The 17,515-nt window shown below is 33.4% G+C and overlaps 1 protein-coding gene across 1 annotated transcript in view; it reads right to left on the bottom strand.

Annotated features, from left to right (window-relative positions):
• The window catches only part of PDS5B (PDS5 cohesin associated factor B), a 191,722-nt gene that overhangs the window by 96,913 nt on the left and 77,294 nt on the right, over window positions 1-17,515 (bottom strand). The window contains 4 exon segments of the mRNA XM_049646779.1: window positions 1,828-1,922; window positions 4,780-4,895; window positions 6,717-6,857; window positions 13,797-13,877. Of these exon segments, the coding sequence (XP_049502736.1) occupies window positions 1,828-1,922; window positions 4,780-4,895; window positions 6,717-6,857; window positions 13,797-13,877 (433 nt within the window).

Genomic DNA, 17,515 nt, shown 5'->3' with positions numbered 1-17,515 from the left:
AAGGAAAAGGAAAAGGAAAAGGAAAAGGAAAAGGAAAAGGAAAAGGAAAAGGAAAAGAAAGGACGAAAGAGAGGGAAAAGACAAAAGTGAGAGGAAGAAAGGATCATCTAAAGATCAATACTACAAAGCAGAAGCTTAAAGAACAATCAGTCCAAATTCAGAAGTGAGTGGGTAAATAGAGGGTTCAAGGCAGGGCATCTCCCCCAAAAAGGATGAAAATGAGAAATATCTGCTGTTCAAATCTGACCGGTAGAAATTCAGCAAAACCTGAAAGCATGACTATGACAAATTATTGTTAAAAATATTATGAACTAATAATACACTTTATCATTTTCTTCATCAAAAGAAACTCAGAAGGAAGTAGTAAGATTTAAGAAGCATAAGCAAAGACCATTAAAAAAATCAGTTAAAAATGTACTACAAGTTAGTAAAGTTTTAAAAAGAGAAAGTAACAATAATATGAAAGATAGGAAGAGAGTGTGCAGTTAAAACTTTCAAGGTTCCTTGATTGTTCAGAAAGAAATGAGAGTTCTGACTTTAGACTTCACTAATCAATTATGCAGTGAAAGCACAAAAGAGAATGTTAACTTCCAAGCCCACGGCGGGAAAAGGAAAAATGAGAACAAAGAAAATTAATTAAGCAGAAAAGAGGGAAACAGGAAAACAAAACAAGAAGCATGGAAAATAAAAAATATAAAATAAGTTCAACACCATCAAATTCAGTAAGATTTTTAAAACACATAACAATACTGCATATAATTTATGGACACATGTGACATAGAAAAACAAACAGGATGCAGACCAAATTTAGTGGAGTGGGCTACCATCTGCAAACAGGAAGAATACAATTTATGAGGGGCATTTCAACTACATCAACAATTTCTTTTCTTTTTTTTAATCTCTTAAGGAAATACAGCAAAAATGCTAACATTTCTAAAAAAGACATAGTGGCTATCATAGTCATCTGTTATTTTCTGAACTATTTCCTAATTTAAAAAAACTGGGGCACCTGGGTGGCTCAGTCAGTTAAAGATTGGACTTCAGCTCAGGACATGATCTCGTGGTTTGTGAGTTCAAGCCCCACGTTGGGTCTCTGCACTGAAAGCACAGGGCCTGTTTGGGATTTTGTCTCCTTCTCTCTCTGCCCCTCCCCCACCTCGAAAATAAAGAAACTTTAAAAAATTTTATAAAAGAGCAATAGTCAGATATATGATATTCTTATTACTACAAAAATGCAAAGTTCTAAACTGCCTTATAAATATACAGATTTCAGAAAAGTTACCTCCATTTAGCATAGTTTAATAAGCTTAAAAATTAATGACTCACAACTCAGTTCTCAAAATGTTAAAGAATAGTAAAGAACATCAAAGTCAAAACCTGTTCAAATCCAAATGCCTAGAATATCTTTAAAATTGTTCTTAAACTAAAGAACTAGTACTCTCTGGTAACACTGACTTTTTATAGGTGCTTCCAGACTAAGGTGGCACAAGAGTCAAACTTCTAGCTTCAGAGAGTAACTTCCATGATGATGAGCTGAAAGAAGACCTTACCAAATAAAGTCTTTATTTAACACAATAACCAAAAAGGGGGATACTTTTCCTATACACACACACACACATATATATATACACACACATATACACACACACACACATATATATACACACATATATACACACAAATATATGTATATATATATATACACACGCATATATATCAGTTATACACACACACACACACACACACACACACACACACATATATATGAAACTGATTTTTTTCACCAACAAGCATCTAGAAATATTGGCTATTGTGGGTATATAGTACCTGTTAAGTCCTTTGCTAAATCAGGATGGTTCATGAGACAGTGACTAGCAAACTTGACACATTCCAGGCGGATTGGTACATGGATGTCATTAAACCTGAAAAAATATAAAGGCACAGAATGATCTTTAAAATAAGAGAAACAGATATGTGTTTAATCTGTATTCAATTTATATTTATTCCTCTAATTAAAAGAAAAAACAATTTATGTAGAGTAATTCAAAGTGGAAGTCAGAAGTTTTGATATGCTATATATTTATGAATGCTTTGGAATGTCGATATTAAACCAGCACAATCTCCTGAACTATGTACTTTCAAGGAACATGTATAAACAATACATGCTTGGCTCAAGCACAAAACTTAGAAGGACAAGATTTTTCCTATAAGTATTATACTTTCCAATATGCCTGTTTATATATGCATATGTGTGTACATAGTTCATAGATACATTATATAAATCCTAAACTGTGTCTGGAAAGAAAACCTTTCTTCAAAGTATCCCTTCTTAAATATAGAACATTCACAAAAGTGTGGCAGACCTTGCACTAAACCCCATATTATTTTACATGACTCTAAAAACTGAGCCCAAATTACTCCTATCCAGTTAACCATCACATTTCCGCTAATACTAAAGCCAATTTTTATATGAACAAGTATCTTAGTATATATTTCTAAAATACTAAAACTCATTTATTGATGTCATTTAAGTATCTTTTGATCTTGTATTTCTCCTCCATCAATTTTTTTCCTTATAATTTATTTGGTGAAGTAACTGCTTTTGATTGTGTGTGTAGTGTTTTTCCAGAGTTTAGATTTTGCTACATTACATTTTTCTGATTTAAATTAATAGGCTCCCCTCTCTCCTAAATCTTATAAGCTGACAGTTAGATCTAGACACCAGTAATATTCAGATTCACTGTTTTAGCAAGGCTATTTCACAGATGGCATCCTGTTCCTCCATAAAGCACGTGATGTCTAGTCATCTCTAAACTATTGATGTTGAAAGCCTATATGCATTGGTTCATCCTGGAATGCAAAACAGTGATGTTTCTTAAAAAATCTTGTCTAGTATCAACAAGAACATCAAAGTAAAGCAAGAATTTTCCACTCAGTATTTTCATATGTCTTAATTCTGTATCACCAAAAGGTTTCCAAATCATGTATCACCCTATACTATAAGAAACAAATTTAGTATCTTAAAGGGGGTGGGGAAGAGGTCTTCAAAATGAGCACCAAATTATTCATAAAAGCTTATCATTAGGGAAAAAAAATGCTCTATGAAGTACACTCAAAAAAGTTTTAACATCCAGTCTATGATCTCATGTAAAGTTTCCAGAGTGTTTTGAATCCAAGTACTCTATCCTTATGTACTTTACCATTTTTCAATTAAACATGTGCTATTTAACCATTACAAATAAATATAAGACCTCTTTAAAAAAATAGTCTAGGTCCTTAAACTTGCTAAGAATCAGTGAGTTTCAATTTTAGGCCATTAAAATTAAAAGAAAAAATTACAATGTAATGGAAATGTGACATAAATTTTAATCAAGATTTTTTTCCCCTTCTAAAATCTCACAAAGTCTGGGTAAATCAAGTCCTGATTTAAAGATATATTAAATGTCTGTAAGTAAAAACTGTATTTGTGTTTTACCACATTAAGTGGACTTTAAGTTGACTGGTATAATTAAACGTATAAAATATTTTGCTCTACTACCCAAGAACTTTCCATTGTTGTTTAAGGGGAAAAAGTCTAGAAATCAAACTCAAAATTACAATGGGCTAAAATTTATTTATTTAATGCACCTTGTCAAATAGTACTGAGCTACATAAGAGGCAGGAAATCACATTATGAATTTAGCACTTAAGAATTTATAAAACCTTCTACCTCATTTAAAAAATTAGAAAAATAAGGCCAAAAGAGATTAAATTTATCATCATCATCGACAGTTCTAGTATTAAGAGGGGACAGAAAAGTGGTTATAACAAATATTTCAATACAAAAAAAAAAGAACAAGACTTTTAAAATCCTATTTATGACTTAATTGCATTATTTGTTATGAGAAAAATTTGGGGACAGGGGCGGGGGTGGGAGGGGTTCTCCTTTAACTTCAGGGCCAAAGTACATTTCAGCCAGGGCACTTGAGAGGTGGTTTTAACATATTCAAGGTCAGGGATACTTTTAGAAATGTAATGAAATGAACTCTTCTCATAGAAAAGAGAAGTCTACAAACACTCAAAATTTTGCAACCAATTTCAGGTTTGTGGAAATTAAAAGCATATGGAATTCAGGTTATCATTTTCCTTAAATGAGAAATGTACAATGGAGGTTAGGAGGAAGAACATGCATATCATTTATTTCTTCATTCTGTGGATATCCTTGTCTTTACAAATGTCTCATGATTTATTTCCAGTTGGAATGAATCACTGCTATGTAATAACACATTTTAATTTCATGACTATAATACCTTTTGAGATAGCTTTTTAAATTTTTTAATATTTATTTATTTTGGGGGGGGGGGGCAGAGAGAGGGAGACAGAATCTGAAGCAGGCTCCAGGCTCTGAGCTGTCAGCATAGAGCATGATGCGGGACTCGAATCCAAAAACCTTGAGATCATGACCTGAGCCGAAGTTAGACGCTTAACCCAGGAGCCACCCAAGTGCCCCTTGAGATAGCTTTATAAATGTATTATCTTTAAAAAAAAAAAAAAGTAAAAAAATTAATGTATCATCTTTCAAAAATTAAGGGCAAAATAAGATGAAAAGAAGGGCAACTGTAAATATGGCCAATCACTACCAACATTCAAACATTTCAACATATATTTTTAAAAAAATCTCAAAATATAAAACCTTTAATTTTTAATAGTTCAGAAAAATATTAAATACGGGTGTTTTAAAATAATGTAAAGTAGATATAAACATATATTACTTTTAAACAGGACACCAAAGTCATATACCTGCCCAAGTAACACTGCCAGAGTGGTTTGTTTTGAGAAGCCAATTCTGAATCCTTTGCCCCAAACATTTTTGCCAGTAGTTTAACAACTTGTAGGCGTTCCTCATTATCATTGCTCTAAAACAAAACACAGACAGCTTTAAAACTATCAGGTAGATATATTCATGACAATTTTCCCATGATTTTCCTCATCTCTCAATTCCACAAAAACTTTCATGAACTCCAAATGAAAACTTATACACAAAAATGCTCAAACTTTTCAAAAAATTAAATGTTCTCTTAAATGATCTCATCATCTCATTAAAGCAATAACTCCCTACATGAAAATACATACCAAAGTCTGACTAAACGTTAGAGGCCCTTCTTACAATTTAGGCTCATTTCCATTCACAATCAAATTCAAAACCTAACTCACATCAAACCTATGCAGATCCTTGAAAAACTATTTGTTTGATACTCAAAGGTGCTACAGATGTTACTGTATACTTTTTTTTTTCTTTTAATTTCAAAACAATGCCTAAGCCTAGCATTAGAAGCTCCCACAATAATGACCTAACTCATCTCTATTATTTCTCTCACTATTCCTCTAAATAAGTACTTTTCAACCCTGGGGCACATTAAAATGACCTCTAAAGCTCTAAAACAAAACAAAACAAAACAAAACCAAACAAAACAAAACTGCCTGGATTTTATTGCCAATAATTCTGATCAACTGGTCTGATTTAATCCCTGGACATCTGTTTATTAAGGCTCCACAGGGTGAAGATTCTAATGTGCAGCCAGGGATGATTTAAATTTACTTGATGTTACTATCCAACTATAATCCTCTGTGTTCCACAAATTGACCCAGCATCTTCCTACCTCTGTATGCTTCTGCAGTTGTTTCCTTTGTTTCAATTGTATGTTGTCTGTATCTTTTAGGACACCTATAATATCTGGCCTCTTATTAAATCTGAACTTTTTTTCTCTTCTAGATGTTGAATTTGCTGAAAGCAGGGATTATAATCCCTTACTTATATTTCTTATAGTATTAAATATTTTTATTAAAGAAAATCATATCAACCAAAAATTAAAAGTATGACTGCATTCTGCCTCATCAAAATTGCTAACTACATGAGGAAAAAACAGAGCAGGGAGGCCAGTGAATCAAGTGGCTCACTTGAGAAATATACCAAAAATATACCCTAGAATAAACCAAGAATGATCATTTGCTGGTTTTGTGGGGTACTCACACTACCAATATGAACTGTTTATTTTTTTTTGTTTTGAAAGAGACAAAAATCTTTAGAAACAAGAACTGTAATACAGAAATCATTTAAGAACTTTTCTGGGTGGTACATCAGGTTTCATCAAAGATTATTCATTATAACCAGCTTTATTTAATCTTCCTGTAATAATTTGAAAGAGAAAAGACTATTCCTCAAATCTACAAATGGAACTCAATTTGATGGGATAATTTAATGTCAAGGTGATAGCAATATGCCACCAACAGATCCCAGAGAACTATGAGAAAAGTAATGGAGCTTTCAACATAAGCATAACAGAATATGCACAAAAGGAAAATATTTCACAACATGTGAATAACAGACCCTAAACTATTTTTATTGCCTTATCAAGGGATCTTGGGAACCACTATAAACTGTGCCTGAAAACAAGCTTGATGTATAGCTATGATCTGAAAAGTCAGTCACAATCTAGAATTCATTTGGAAAATATCTGAAGAAAAATACTACCCTAAGTCATTAAGTAACTGCTATCTGCTAGGCATCACCCTGGGCACTGGAGATAAACAGGTAAGGTACAAACATGTAATTAATAACAGTAATATACCACAACATCTGTAATATCCAGCTAAAAACCATCCTAAGAATTAAAGAGCCACAAATAATGCTCTTTGCTAATGTGGCTGACAGACCATATCCCTTTTAGAATAGTTACCTTTAATTTAAATTCAAGCTGGGGTAAAACTGAGAGCAGCAAATGACTATCAATATTATAGAGCTCCAAAATTAAGTCAAAGACATGCTCTGACAAATCGCTGATAGATGTTTTCCCAAGCATCAGAACCTGATTAAAAAACTTTTGAGAAAGAAAATTTATCATTAATTGAAATGGCATAGACAAAATGAATTTTCTAAAATCTTCATTATTATTCAATTAAATTTATTATTATTTTATACAAAATCAAACTAGGTTTATCAAAACATTTTCTAACAGTAGGTAGGAAACTACAGGCTAGTTCACCTTGTACATGAAATTCACCTTGTACACAACAAAAGATAACTTGTACTAATTTATCAATTAGCTTATCAATCAACACTCTACCTACCATATGTACTTTATTTTTCATTATGGTACTTACTATATTTTAAGTTGTAATACAGTTATATTTGTGTACATGTCTTAATTTCCCTACTAGGTAAATTTCTTAAAGTCAAGAGATCACATCACCTTGGCATGTATGGAAGAACACTGAAGAAAAAGCCTTGTATCTTCACAGAAGGAGCCAATTCCATTTTTAAAACATACAATTTTATATTTATAATGCAAAACAACCTTTTTGTTTACTTTTGAGAGAAAGACAGAGCGCAAGCGGAACAAGGGCAGACAGAGAGGGAGACACAGAATCTGAACTAGGCCCCAGGCTCTGAGCTGTCAGCACACAGCCCGACGTGAGGCTTGAATCCACATACTGTGAGATCATGACCTGAGCCAAAGTTGGGCACTTAACCACCCAGGCGCCCCCAAACAACCTCTTTTTTCCTTTGTATTTTATTTATTTATTTAATTTACATCCAAGTTAGTTAGCATATAGTGCAACAATGATTTCAGGAGTAGATTCCAGGGATTCATCCCCTACATATAACACCCAGTGCTCATCCCAACAAGTGTCTTCCTTAATGCTCCTTACCCATTTAGCCCATCCCCCTCAAAACCCCTCCAGCAACTCTATGTTCTATTTAAGAGTCTCTTATGTTTTGTCCCCCTCCCTGTTCTTATTTTTGCTTCCCTTCCCCAATGTTCATTTGTTTTGTATCTTAAAGTCTTCATATAAGTAAACTCATATGATATTTGTCTTTCTCTAATTTTGCTTAGCATAATACCCTCTAGTTCCAACTATGTAGTTGCAAATGGCAAGAGTTCATTTTTTTTTTATTGCTGAGTAATACTCCATTGTATGTATGTATGTGTATATATCACATCTTCTTTATCCATTCATCTATCAATGGACATTTGGGCTCTTTCCATACTTTGGCTATTGTCAACAGCACTGCTACAAACACTGGGGTACACTACCCCTTTGAAATAGCACACCTGTATCCCTTCGATAAATACCTAGTAGTGCAATTGCTAGGTTGTAGGGTAGTTCTATTTTTAATTTTTTGAGGAACCTCCATACTGTTTCCAGAGTGGCTGCATCAGTTTGCATTCCTACCAGCAGTGGAAAAGAGATCCTCTTTCTCCACATCCTCACCAGTATCTGTTGTTGCTGGAGTTGTTAATTTTAGTCATTCTGACAGGTGTGAGGTGGTATCTCATTGTGGTTTTAATTTGTATTCCCCTGATGATGAGTGATGTTGAGCATTTTTTCATGTGTCAGTCCGTCATGTGGATTGGATGTCTTCTTGAAGAAGTGTCTATTTGTGTCTTTTGCCCATTTCTTCACTGGATTGTTTTTGGGGTGTTGTAAGTTCTTTATAGATTTTGGATACTAATCCTTCATCTGTTGTGTCATTTGCAAATATCTTCTCCCATTCCATCGATCGCCTTTTGGTTTTTCTGATTATTTCCTTCACTGTACAGAAGCTTTTTATTTTGATGAGGTCCTAAGAGTTCATTTTTGCGTTTGTTTCCCTTGCCTCCAAAGACGTGTTGAGTAAGAAGTTGCTGCGGCCAAGATCAAAGAGGTTTTTGCCTGCTTTCTCCTCGAGGACTTTGATGGCTTCCTGTCTTACATTTAGGTCTTTCATCCACTTTGAGTTTATTTTTGGGTATGGTGTAAGAAAGCGGTGCAGGTTCATTCTTTTGCATGTCGCTGTCCAGTTTTCCCAGCACCACTTGCTGAAGAGACTTTTTTCCATTGGATGTTCTTTCCTGCTTTGTCAAAGATTAGTTGGCCTTACGTTTGTGGGTCCATTTCTGGGTTCCCTATTCTGTTCCACTGATTGCTTTTGTGCCAGTACCATACTGTCTTGATGATTACAGCTTTGTAATACATCTTGAAGTCTGGGATTGTGATGCCTCCTGCTTTGGTTTTCTTTTTCAGGATTGTTTTGGCTATCCAGGGTCTTTTCTGGTTCCATACAAATTTTAGGATTGTTTGTTCTAGCTTTGTGAAGAATGCTGGTGTTATTTTGATAGGGATTGCATTGAATATGTAGATTACTTTGGGTAGTATCGACATTTTTACAATATTTGTTCTTCTAATCCAGGAGCATGGAATATTTTTCCACTTTTTTTGTGTCTTCAATTTCTTTCATAAGCTTTCTATAGTTTTCAGTGTATAGATTTTTCACCTCTTTGGTTAGGTTTATTTCTAGGTATTTCATGGTTTTGGGTGTAACCGTAAATGGGATCGATTCCTTGATTTCTCTTTCTGTTGTTTCATTATTGGTGTATAGGAATGCAACCAATTTCTGTGCATTGATTTTATATTCTGCAACTCTGCTGAATGCATGGATCAGTTCCAGCAGCTTTTTGGTGGAATCTTTTGGGTTTTCCATATAGAGTATCATGTCACCTGCGAACAGTGAAAGTTTGACTTCGCCTTGCCAATCTGAATGCCTCTTATTCCTTTGTGTTATCTGACTGCTGAGGCTAAGACTTCCAACACTACCTTGAATAACAGTGGCAAGAGCAGACATCCCAGTCCTGTTCCCGACCTTGGGGGAAAGCTCTCAGCAAAACCACCTCTTTCTATTCTTTTTTGTCTTCTTTTATATTCTGATGAAATGTGTGTGCATATGTACAAGGTTTACAGCACTACTGAAAATCCAATTAAAAGTACACAACACACACACACCGAAAATCCAAATTTGAACAACTTTATTTCTATAAGGAACCAGCTATAAGTGGTTTCCACATTCAGATCATTTACCATATTACTACCAAAACTGGTAAAGATACATAGCATAATGGTCCAGTTCCTTTCTATTTAAAGTCTTCCAAATTTGTAAGAAATTAAGCCAGAGAATATACCACACATTCTCAACAGGATATTCTGTCTCCTTGAAGAAGTAGTTTAAGGATTTTTTATAACACATAAGCCCTGATCTCTTCTCTCAGTTACAGTCAACACAACCTGGCTTAAATAGGTTTTCTATATGGATAGTACAAAGTTCAAGACTTCACATTTCTACGTCTTTTCTGTTTACTTTAAGTCAGGTATTGAGAGAGAGCGAGACAGCAGGCATGTGCATGAGCTGGGGAGGAACAATGGCGGGGGGGTATTATCCCAAGCAGGCTCTACACCCAGTGCAGAGCCCAACATGGGGACCCAACTCATGATGGTCAGATCATGACCTGAGCCAAAATCAAGATTCGAACACTTAACCAACTGAGTCACCCAGGTGTCCCTAACTCAGGTTCATCTTTTTTTTTTTTTTTTTAAGTTTATTTAACTACTTTGAGAGAGTGGAAGAGAGAGAGAGCACGCAAGCAGGGGGAGGGTCAGAGAGAGAGGAGAGAAAGAGAATCCCAAGCAGGCTCCATACTGTTCAGGTTATTCTTAAATGAAGTTTGTTATGTCTGTGAGCCTGTACAAACTAAGTATCCATGCTGTGTGTGTGTGGGGGGGGGGGGGGGGACAAATTCTATTTTACCATTCTTTCTTTACTCGTTTTTAAAGTAACTTGTTTGTTGTCCTGGTTTATCAATATTGTGGGAAAAGAATTTCATGACCTCTGAGGTTAAATTCTCATTCAGGCTGAAAATAAAATGGCTTTGTTTTCATTCACAAATTTTCTCCTGTTTAAAAACAGTAAATCTAACCTTTCCTTAACAAAAACACAATAATCCTTTCCAATCTGGCCACCTTGTCACATGATCTAATGGTCTTCTTCATCAGTCTGGAGAAAACTCACTTGAAAATTAAAAAAAAACAAAAAATCACTCCCTGGGTTAACTTCTTATAAATTTCATCAATAACAATTATTTAACATTTATAATCTCCATAAAGGCAAGGGCCAAGTCAGTCTTCTCTACTGTATAGGAAGAGCTTGCCATAGTGCCTGACAGAGTAGGTACCCAGTACACATTTAGCAAATGAATAATATGCAGCAGGTAGTATAATATAAGTAAAACAATCCATGTTCTCCCTAAGGACTTATAGTGGAAGAGGCAGATAGAGGTTTGATTAAAGTATTTCCTTCCAAAATACATTAGTCTTTTATTTATAAACAGGTAACTGATTTTCCCACTACAAATTTATTTTGTAACAACTGCCTCCTAATGAAAGGAGTATGGGTAAGTTACAGGTCAGCAAGAAATTCTACCTTAAGTTTAATGGTCAATTTTACTTACGAAAGTGCTTTCACATTAAACAACACATTCTCTACAATCACTCCAAGCATTTTATTAACCCCATCTTACAGATGCAAATACCGAGGCTAGCAAGATTAAGCAACTTGAAACTTGTAATTAAAACGTTCTAATGAAAACTAAAATTACCAAGAAGTGATCCATGCAGAAAATTTTTTGATTTGTTACTGTACAGTGTACCCTGTACTTTTTGTTTTTGATACTGTTTTACCTTTTTAAAAATTACTTAATACTTTTTAGTTTGTTTTGAGTTGTCAAGTGACAAATTTTATATTTAAAACATAATCTACACCACCACAGTCATTCAAGTTCTATATATCTAAGAATCACTAATTATTAAGAACGTGAATGTGTCTATAGGATATCCATGATAGTGAAAACAACATAAGCAAAAAAGAGATAGAAATGGGGTTATTATTACCTCAGTATCCTACCTCTCTTTTTGCTTGCTAATTCTCCACTAGAAAGATAAATGAATAATGGCTACTACATGTACAAGTCCAAAAAGGCTGAGAATTATTTTAATAGTGTAATTCATTTCATCCTACTACAAAACAATTAAGTTCACTAGAAAGTAATTTTAAATGTTAACTGTATAGGTTTGAGGTAGAAAAATAAGATGTGTAAGATTAAACGAGGGAAAAAAAGCGATTCTCAATGACTTCTTAGCTAACCCTCAAATAAAGCAAAGAACAAGAAAATGAGATAAAACAATGAACAAAGTATTGGGAATAAACATATAATTGAAAGTCTGCTCAGACCATTCTACTAATCTTGTGCCTCTCCTCCCCCAGCTTCTGATAAAGATACAAGAGGGCAGTTCTACTTCTGCAGGCAAGAACTACTAAGAACAAAAAATTAATATAAGGTATTAGTGATAAGGAAATGTTTTTACCTTGATTTACCTGAGATTGCTAAAAGTATTTCTCTGGTCCTTTTTCTTTTAGCTCTAATTATAAATATTTTCAAACACATACATATGTTGAGACAATAGTATAATGAACCAGAAAAAAGGCACCAAAAAAATATGTGTTCCCCTAGGAAACATCTGGGTTGGCAATATCAGTTTAAATAAATGACCACCAGGAGGAGCTCACCTAGTATATCTAAAGGGCCACGGAGATAGTCATTCAGATACACTCGAATCAAAGGAAAGGGAAGGCTAATTAATCACAGAATGCATAAGTCTGGGTCTAAACACTTCAAATGCCACTAGGTCAATAATGAAAAAACAAAACAAAACAAAACAAAACAAAACAAAACAAAACTCAACCCACTCAATCCAACCAATTTACTCCAGCCAACACCCAAGATTCATAAAACCTGCAGATATCATTATTTAAAGTCTCTGCCAATTTCGAGCTATTAAGATAGATTACACAATTTGATTGTCCAAGCTGTGAAAATTCACCCTCCAAAACAATTTCCTTACAAATCAAATACATTTTTCCAAATCATCATGTGCTTAGAATTATTTAAGGCTATAAGTAAGTCAGAAACAAAAACTGAGATTTACCAAGATACTATTTTATAAAGTTTGTTACTAGTCAAAGCACATTTTTTCATCATGTATTTTATATATAGACTTCAATTTTTGTATACTATAGGAAATATGCCCCTTCAATAAACTTCAGGAAAATTAAGTACATAAGTGATTATAAATGACTTTCTCACTCTTTTCAAGAAGACTGATTTATAACATTTACATATTTGGAGGTAAGCGAAAGTGGAAAGTAGAGAGAACTGCTACATAAATTCCAGAGGCCAACACTAACACTGTGTTCTACATTTGTTCCAGGAGGCACCATTCACACAGAATGTATCTACAGTGGTGCAACTCAAGAGTACTAAGGAGAGAAAAATAAAACTTACAATAACTTATTAGCTAAAACACATTTCTTCTGAAAACAGCTACAAGACGGTCAAGCAGATTTGGGATGATACTGAAAGGGCTCATTTCATCTCAATTCCTCCTCTTTTTCAAAAAAGGTAGTTGTATTTTAAATCTACCCCAGGAATAGCAAGATAGGCAACTGTACCAAATCGCTGCCATTAATATGTGCCTTCAACTTTAAGGTCTTGGTATTAGTTCATATCTACTTCTTGTACAATCAATTTAATCTTCAAAAAGCTCTAACTTCCCTGAATAATGAGAAGTTCTATATATTTTATCTAACATTTAGCTCTGCTTGTAATATTAGAAATAAAAAGTGTATCTTGCTAACCAAAATTAAAGATGTTCTAGTTCTAGGCAACTTGAAAGAAGTAAATGAATGAACAAACAAGAGGGGAGCTAACCACCCATAAAATATTAAGCAAGAATAATTTTAAATAAGAAGGAGAAAGAAAATATATTATTTAATAATTAAAACAACATGAAATTTAAAATTATGTAATATTACCTGCCAAAATTTTGCCTCTAGCTATCTTTAAAATTTTGGCTAATCCATCTGACAACCAATTACAAGAAAAACTTACATTGGTAATATACGGTTCAATAGCTTGAGCTGTCCTCTTCAGTAAAGCCTTTGCCAAATCATAGGCTTGTTTGTTTAAATTCTGAAAAACATAAAAAAAAACCCTATATTATATATTATATTATATTATATTATATTATATTATATATATTATATATCTCTAATTATGAAAAACAAAATATTACCTGTATTCAAAAAGCTGCTCCTGAGTACATAAATGAGAAGACTATCTAAAACTCAATTCGAATAAAAGAGAAGGCAAAGACATTTTTCTTCTTTTAAGACTGACTAGTCTACTAGATCATAAGATCCCTTCCAAGAAAGGAAAATTACATTCTCTTCCTATTTCATTCACAGCATGAAGTAAACCACACAGAAACGGTCAACAAATTTTTATTAGATAGGAGAGGAGATAGTCATTCTACATCTAGTCCCGAAGTCAAATCAGTTCAGCTGAGTACAAACACAGGCTGTTTTACCTCAGGTCCAGAAGAACACGTCATAAGAAAATGAGCTGGGTTCTAATGTGAACAGGAATAGGGGGCCCATAGGTGGGGAAAGACAAAAGAGTTTGGGGCACCTATGGGACAGCAAACTTACTCAAGGACATCTCAGACCACAGGTAAGGCCAAGGATACAGCAAACAAAACAAACAGTAAAATATGAAAAGAAAAAGGCAGAAGAAAAAAACATCTTAAGAAAACATGTTTCTAAGAGATTCTGGCAATGACAGAAACAATCAAGACCAAAGATCTGAAAGAAAATTGCTAGTCCAGTTTAAACATCTTACAGAAAACAGGTACACTGTAGATATCCTAAAACTCACATTCAGCATATTTTTAGATTTACATCTATTGATGCTTCTACTGAATTACTTCTTTCATTTCTAAATGCCATTAGGTATTTTACTACATAATACACTACAGCTTACTCATTCTCCTATTCATAGACTTTAAACTGTATGTCTTGTACATGCTTCTTTGTGCATATTAGACATTTTCTGTAAATTCTAGCTCTGCCATTTTTTAAATGGGCTGTTTTATCCTTATTTATTTGTAGAGTTTCTCTAAAATTCTACACACTAAAACTTTGTCAACTGTATGTATAACATATCTTAGTCTATATTGTCTTTTCACAATGTTTATAGTACCTTAGAGCATAGGGAAGTTTTTAAACTTAATGTAACCAAATCTATCAATACTTTCCTATTTGGCTTGTGCTCGCTGTATCTTTCTTAAAAAAATTTCTTCTACAATGAGGTTAAGATGTTGCTTTATATTTTCAAATAAAAATTTAAAGATCTGTTTTTCAGATTTGTATCTTTATTCTACCTCTTACTTTTATGTATGGTATTAAATAATTATTTCCCATATGGATTTTCAATTGTCCTAAAACCAATCATTAAATAAACAGTACATATTCCCTTCAATGACCTATAATACCCACACTTTGAAGTTTCTACGTAACTATGCATCTATTTGTAAACTCTCCATTACTTCCATATGTCCCGTTGCCTACTACTGCCTGATTATAGTCAAAGGGATATGGAAACAGTGTCTTAATACTAGGTGGTAGAGTAAGTCCCCACTATTCTATTCTTCAAAATTAGTTATTATGGGCCATTTACTCTTCAATGTGAATTTTAGAATCAGTTAGTCAAATTACCCCCCCCCCACACACACACACACAACACACATTCAAACTTTCTGTTTTGACTGGATTATCTATTAGTAGGCATAAAACTGGAATTATGATGATACTGAGTTTCCCACCCATAAACATAACAAATCATGCAGAATATCTAAGTCTTCTTTTATACTTTTTCCTGAATTACAATGATTTTCAGCATAATCGTCCACATTTTTGTGAAATTTCTAAACAGTTCAAGTCTTTGTTAAAGCTACAAATTTATAAAATTATACCAACAGCCTTTAATATATTGATCTTATATCTAGCAACCTTGCAGAATTTTATTTGTTTTAGAAAGTTATCTATACAGTTTTGTGTTTTCTACACAGGCAATCATATAATCTGCAAATAATTTCAGTTTATTTCTTCTTTTTAATCCTTTTATTTATCTCATTTTACTCCACTAAAGACACTTAATTGATGCAGATTAGAAATGGCACAGTTCCCTTTTTCCTGAGTAAATAAGTGTTCCTAACTCCAAAGAAAATTCTTCAGCATGTACCATATGTATAGTATCATACATATTCTTACCACTTTTAAAATTTATTTTTTATATTTTAGTTAACATGAAGTGCAATATTGGTTTCAGAAGTAGAATTCAATGATTCATCACTTACATACAACACCCAGTGCTCATGACAAGTGACCTACTTAATACAGACACCTAGGCCATCTCCCACTCACCTCCCTCCATCAACCCTTAGTTTGTTCTCTATCATTGAGTCTTTTGTGGGTCATATCCTTATCACTTTGCTAAAAGGTTTTGATCATAAATTACACTAAATTTTATCAAATTGTCTTTTTCTACATCTACTGATACTTTTTTCTTTGATCTGTTAATTTACACAAATATCTTAGTCTCTAAGATTCTCTAATGTTTATCCATTCTTATATTCCTAAAATAAAGCCAATTTGCTCATTATAAATAGTTTACACCCTTCCAAATGTTATTATTTTATATTGAATTTATGTGATATGATTAAAACTTTAGACTAAATTAGCCTATGACACTTCTAACTTGCTTGGCTTTGTCTAGTTTCTCTATGAAGATTATATTCCACTCATAAAGTGAACTGTGGAGCATTTCTTCCTTTTCTATAATCTAGAAAGGTGTACTTGACATTTGAATTGTATGCTACTTAAATGATTAGGAGTTATCTCCTGATGTTCAGTTTAAGTTCTTTTGTGGTTGGTTTGTGTTCTGCTGCTGTTACTTTTATTATTGCTGCCACTGTTGTTTGGGAGGAAGGGATTTTGTTCATTTTATTTTAAAACGAATTCTATTTCTTTTACTGGTTAAAGGTTATTTAAAATTTTCTCTGGCAAGTTATATTTTCTAGGAAATTCTTTTACCTAATTTCAAATATATTACCATAAAATATTGTTCATAGAACTGTCTTTTTAGCTTTTTAATGTCTGTTGTTCCCCATTTCATTCCAAAACCATATATTGATACCATCTCTTTTTTTCTGATTCAACTTACCATGGATTTGCCTATTTAATACATTTTTCAAATTGCCAGCTTTGAGTTTGTGTGAAATGTACTGTATTTTCTATGCCTTTAATTTCTGTACTTGTTTTCTTCCTTGTATACAGTGTATAATCTGATTATTTTTATAAACTTCCTGAATTGGACACTTGGCTAATAAAATTAGATTTAAAAAACATTCAGGGTGCCTGGGTGGCTCAGCTGGTTGAGCATCCAACTTCAGCTCAGGTCATGATCTCACAGTTTGAGGGTTCAGGCCCTGCGTCAGGCTCTGTGCTGACAGCTCAGAGCCTAGAGGCTGCTTCAGACTCTGTGTCTCCCTCTCTCTCTCTGCCCATTTTCTGCTAGTGTTCTGTCTCTGTCTCTCTCTCTCAAAGATAAATAAACATTTAAAAAATTAAAAAAAAAAAATTTAAGCTGTGTCCTACAAGTTTTAATATGTATCATTTTAATCATTTCTAAATATTTCAGAATTGCCATTATGATTTCTTTTTTTGTTTCTGTTTTGTTTCTAATTTTTTGTTTTCTTTCTTGCCCCCCCC

The sequence above is a fragment of the Panthera uncia genome (genome assembly GCF_023721935.1).
Source record: "Panthera uncia isolate 11264 chromosome A1 unlocalized genomic scaffold, Puncia_PCG_1.0 HiC_scaffold_16, whole genome shotgun sequence".
In the NCBI taxonomy this organism is placed as follows: Eukaryota; Metazoa; Chordata; class Mammalia; order Carnivora; family Felidae; genus Panthera; species Panthera uncia.
This window is presented reverse-complemented; position numbering and strand designations above follow the sequence as displayed.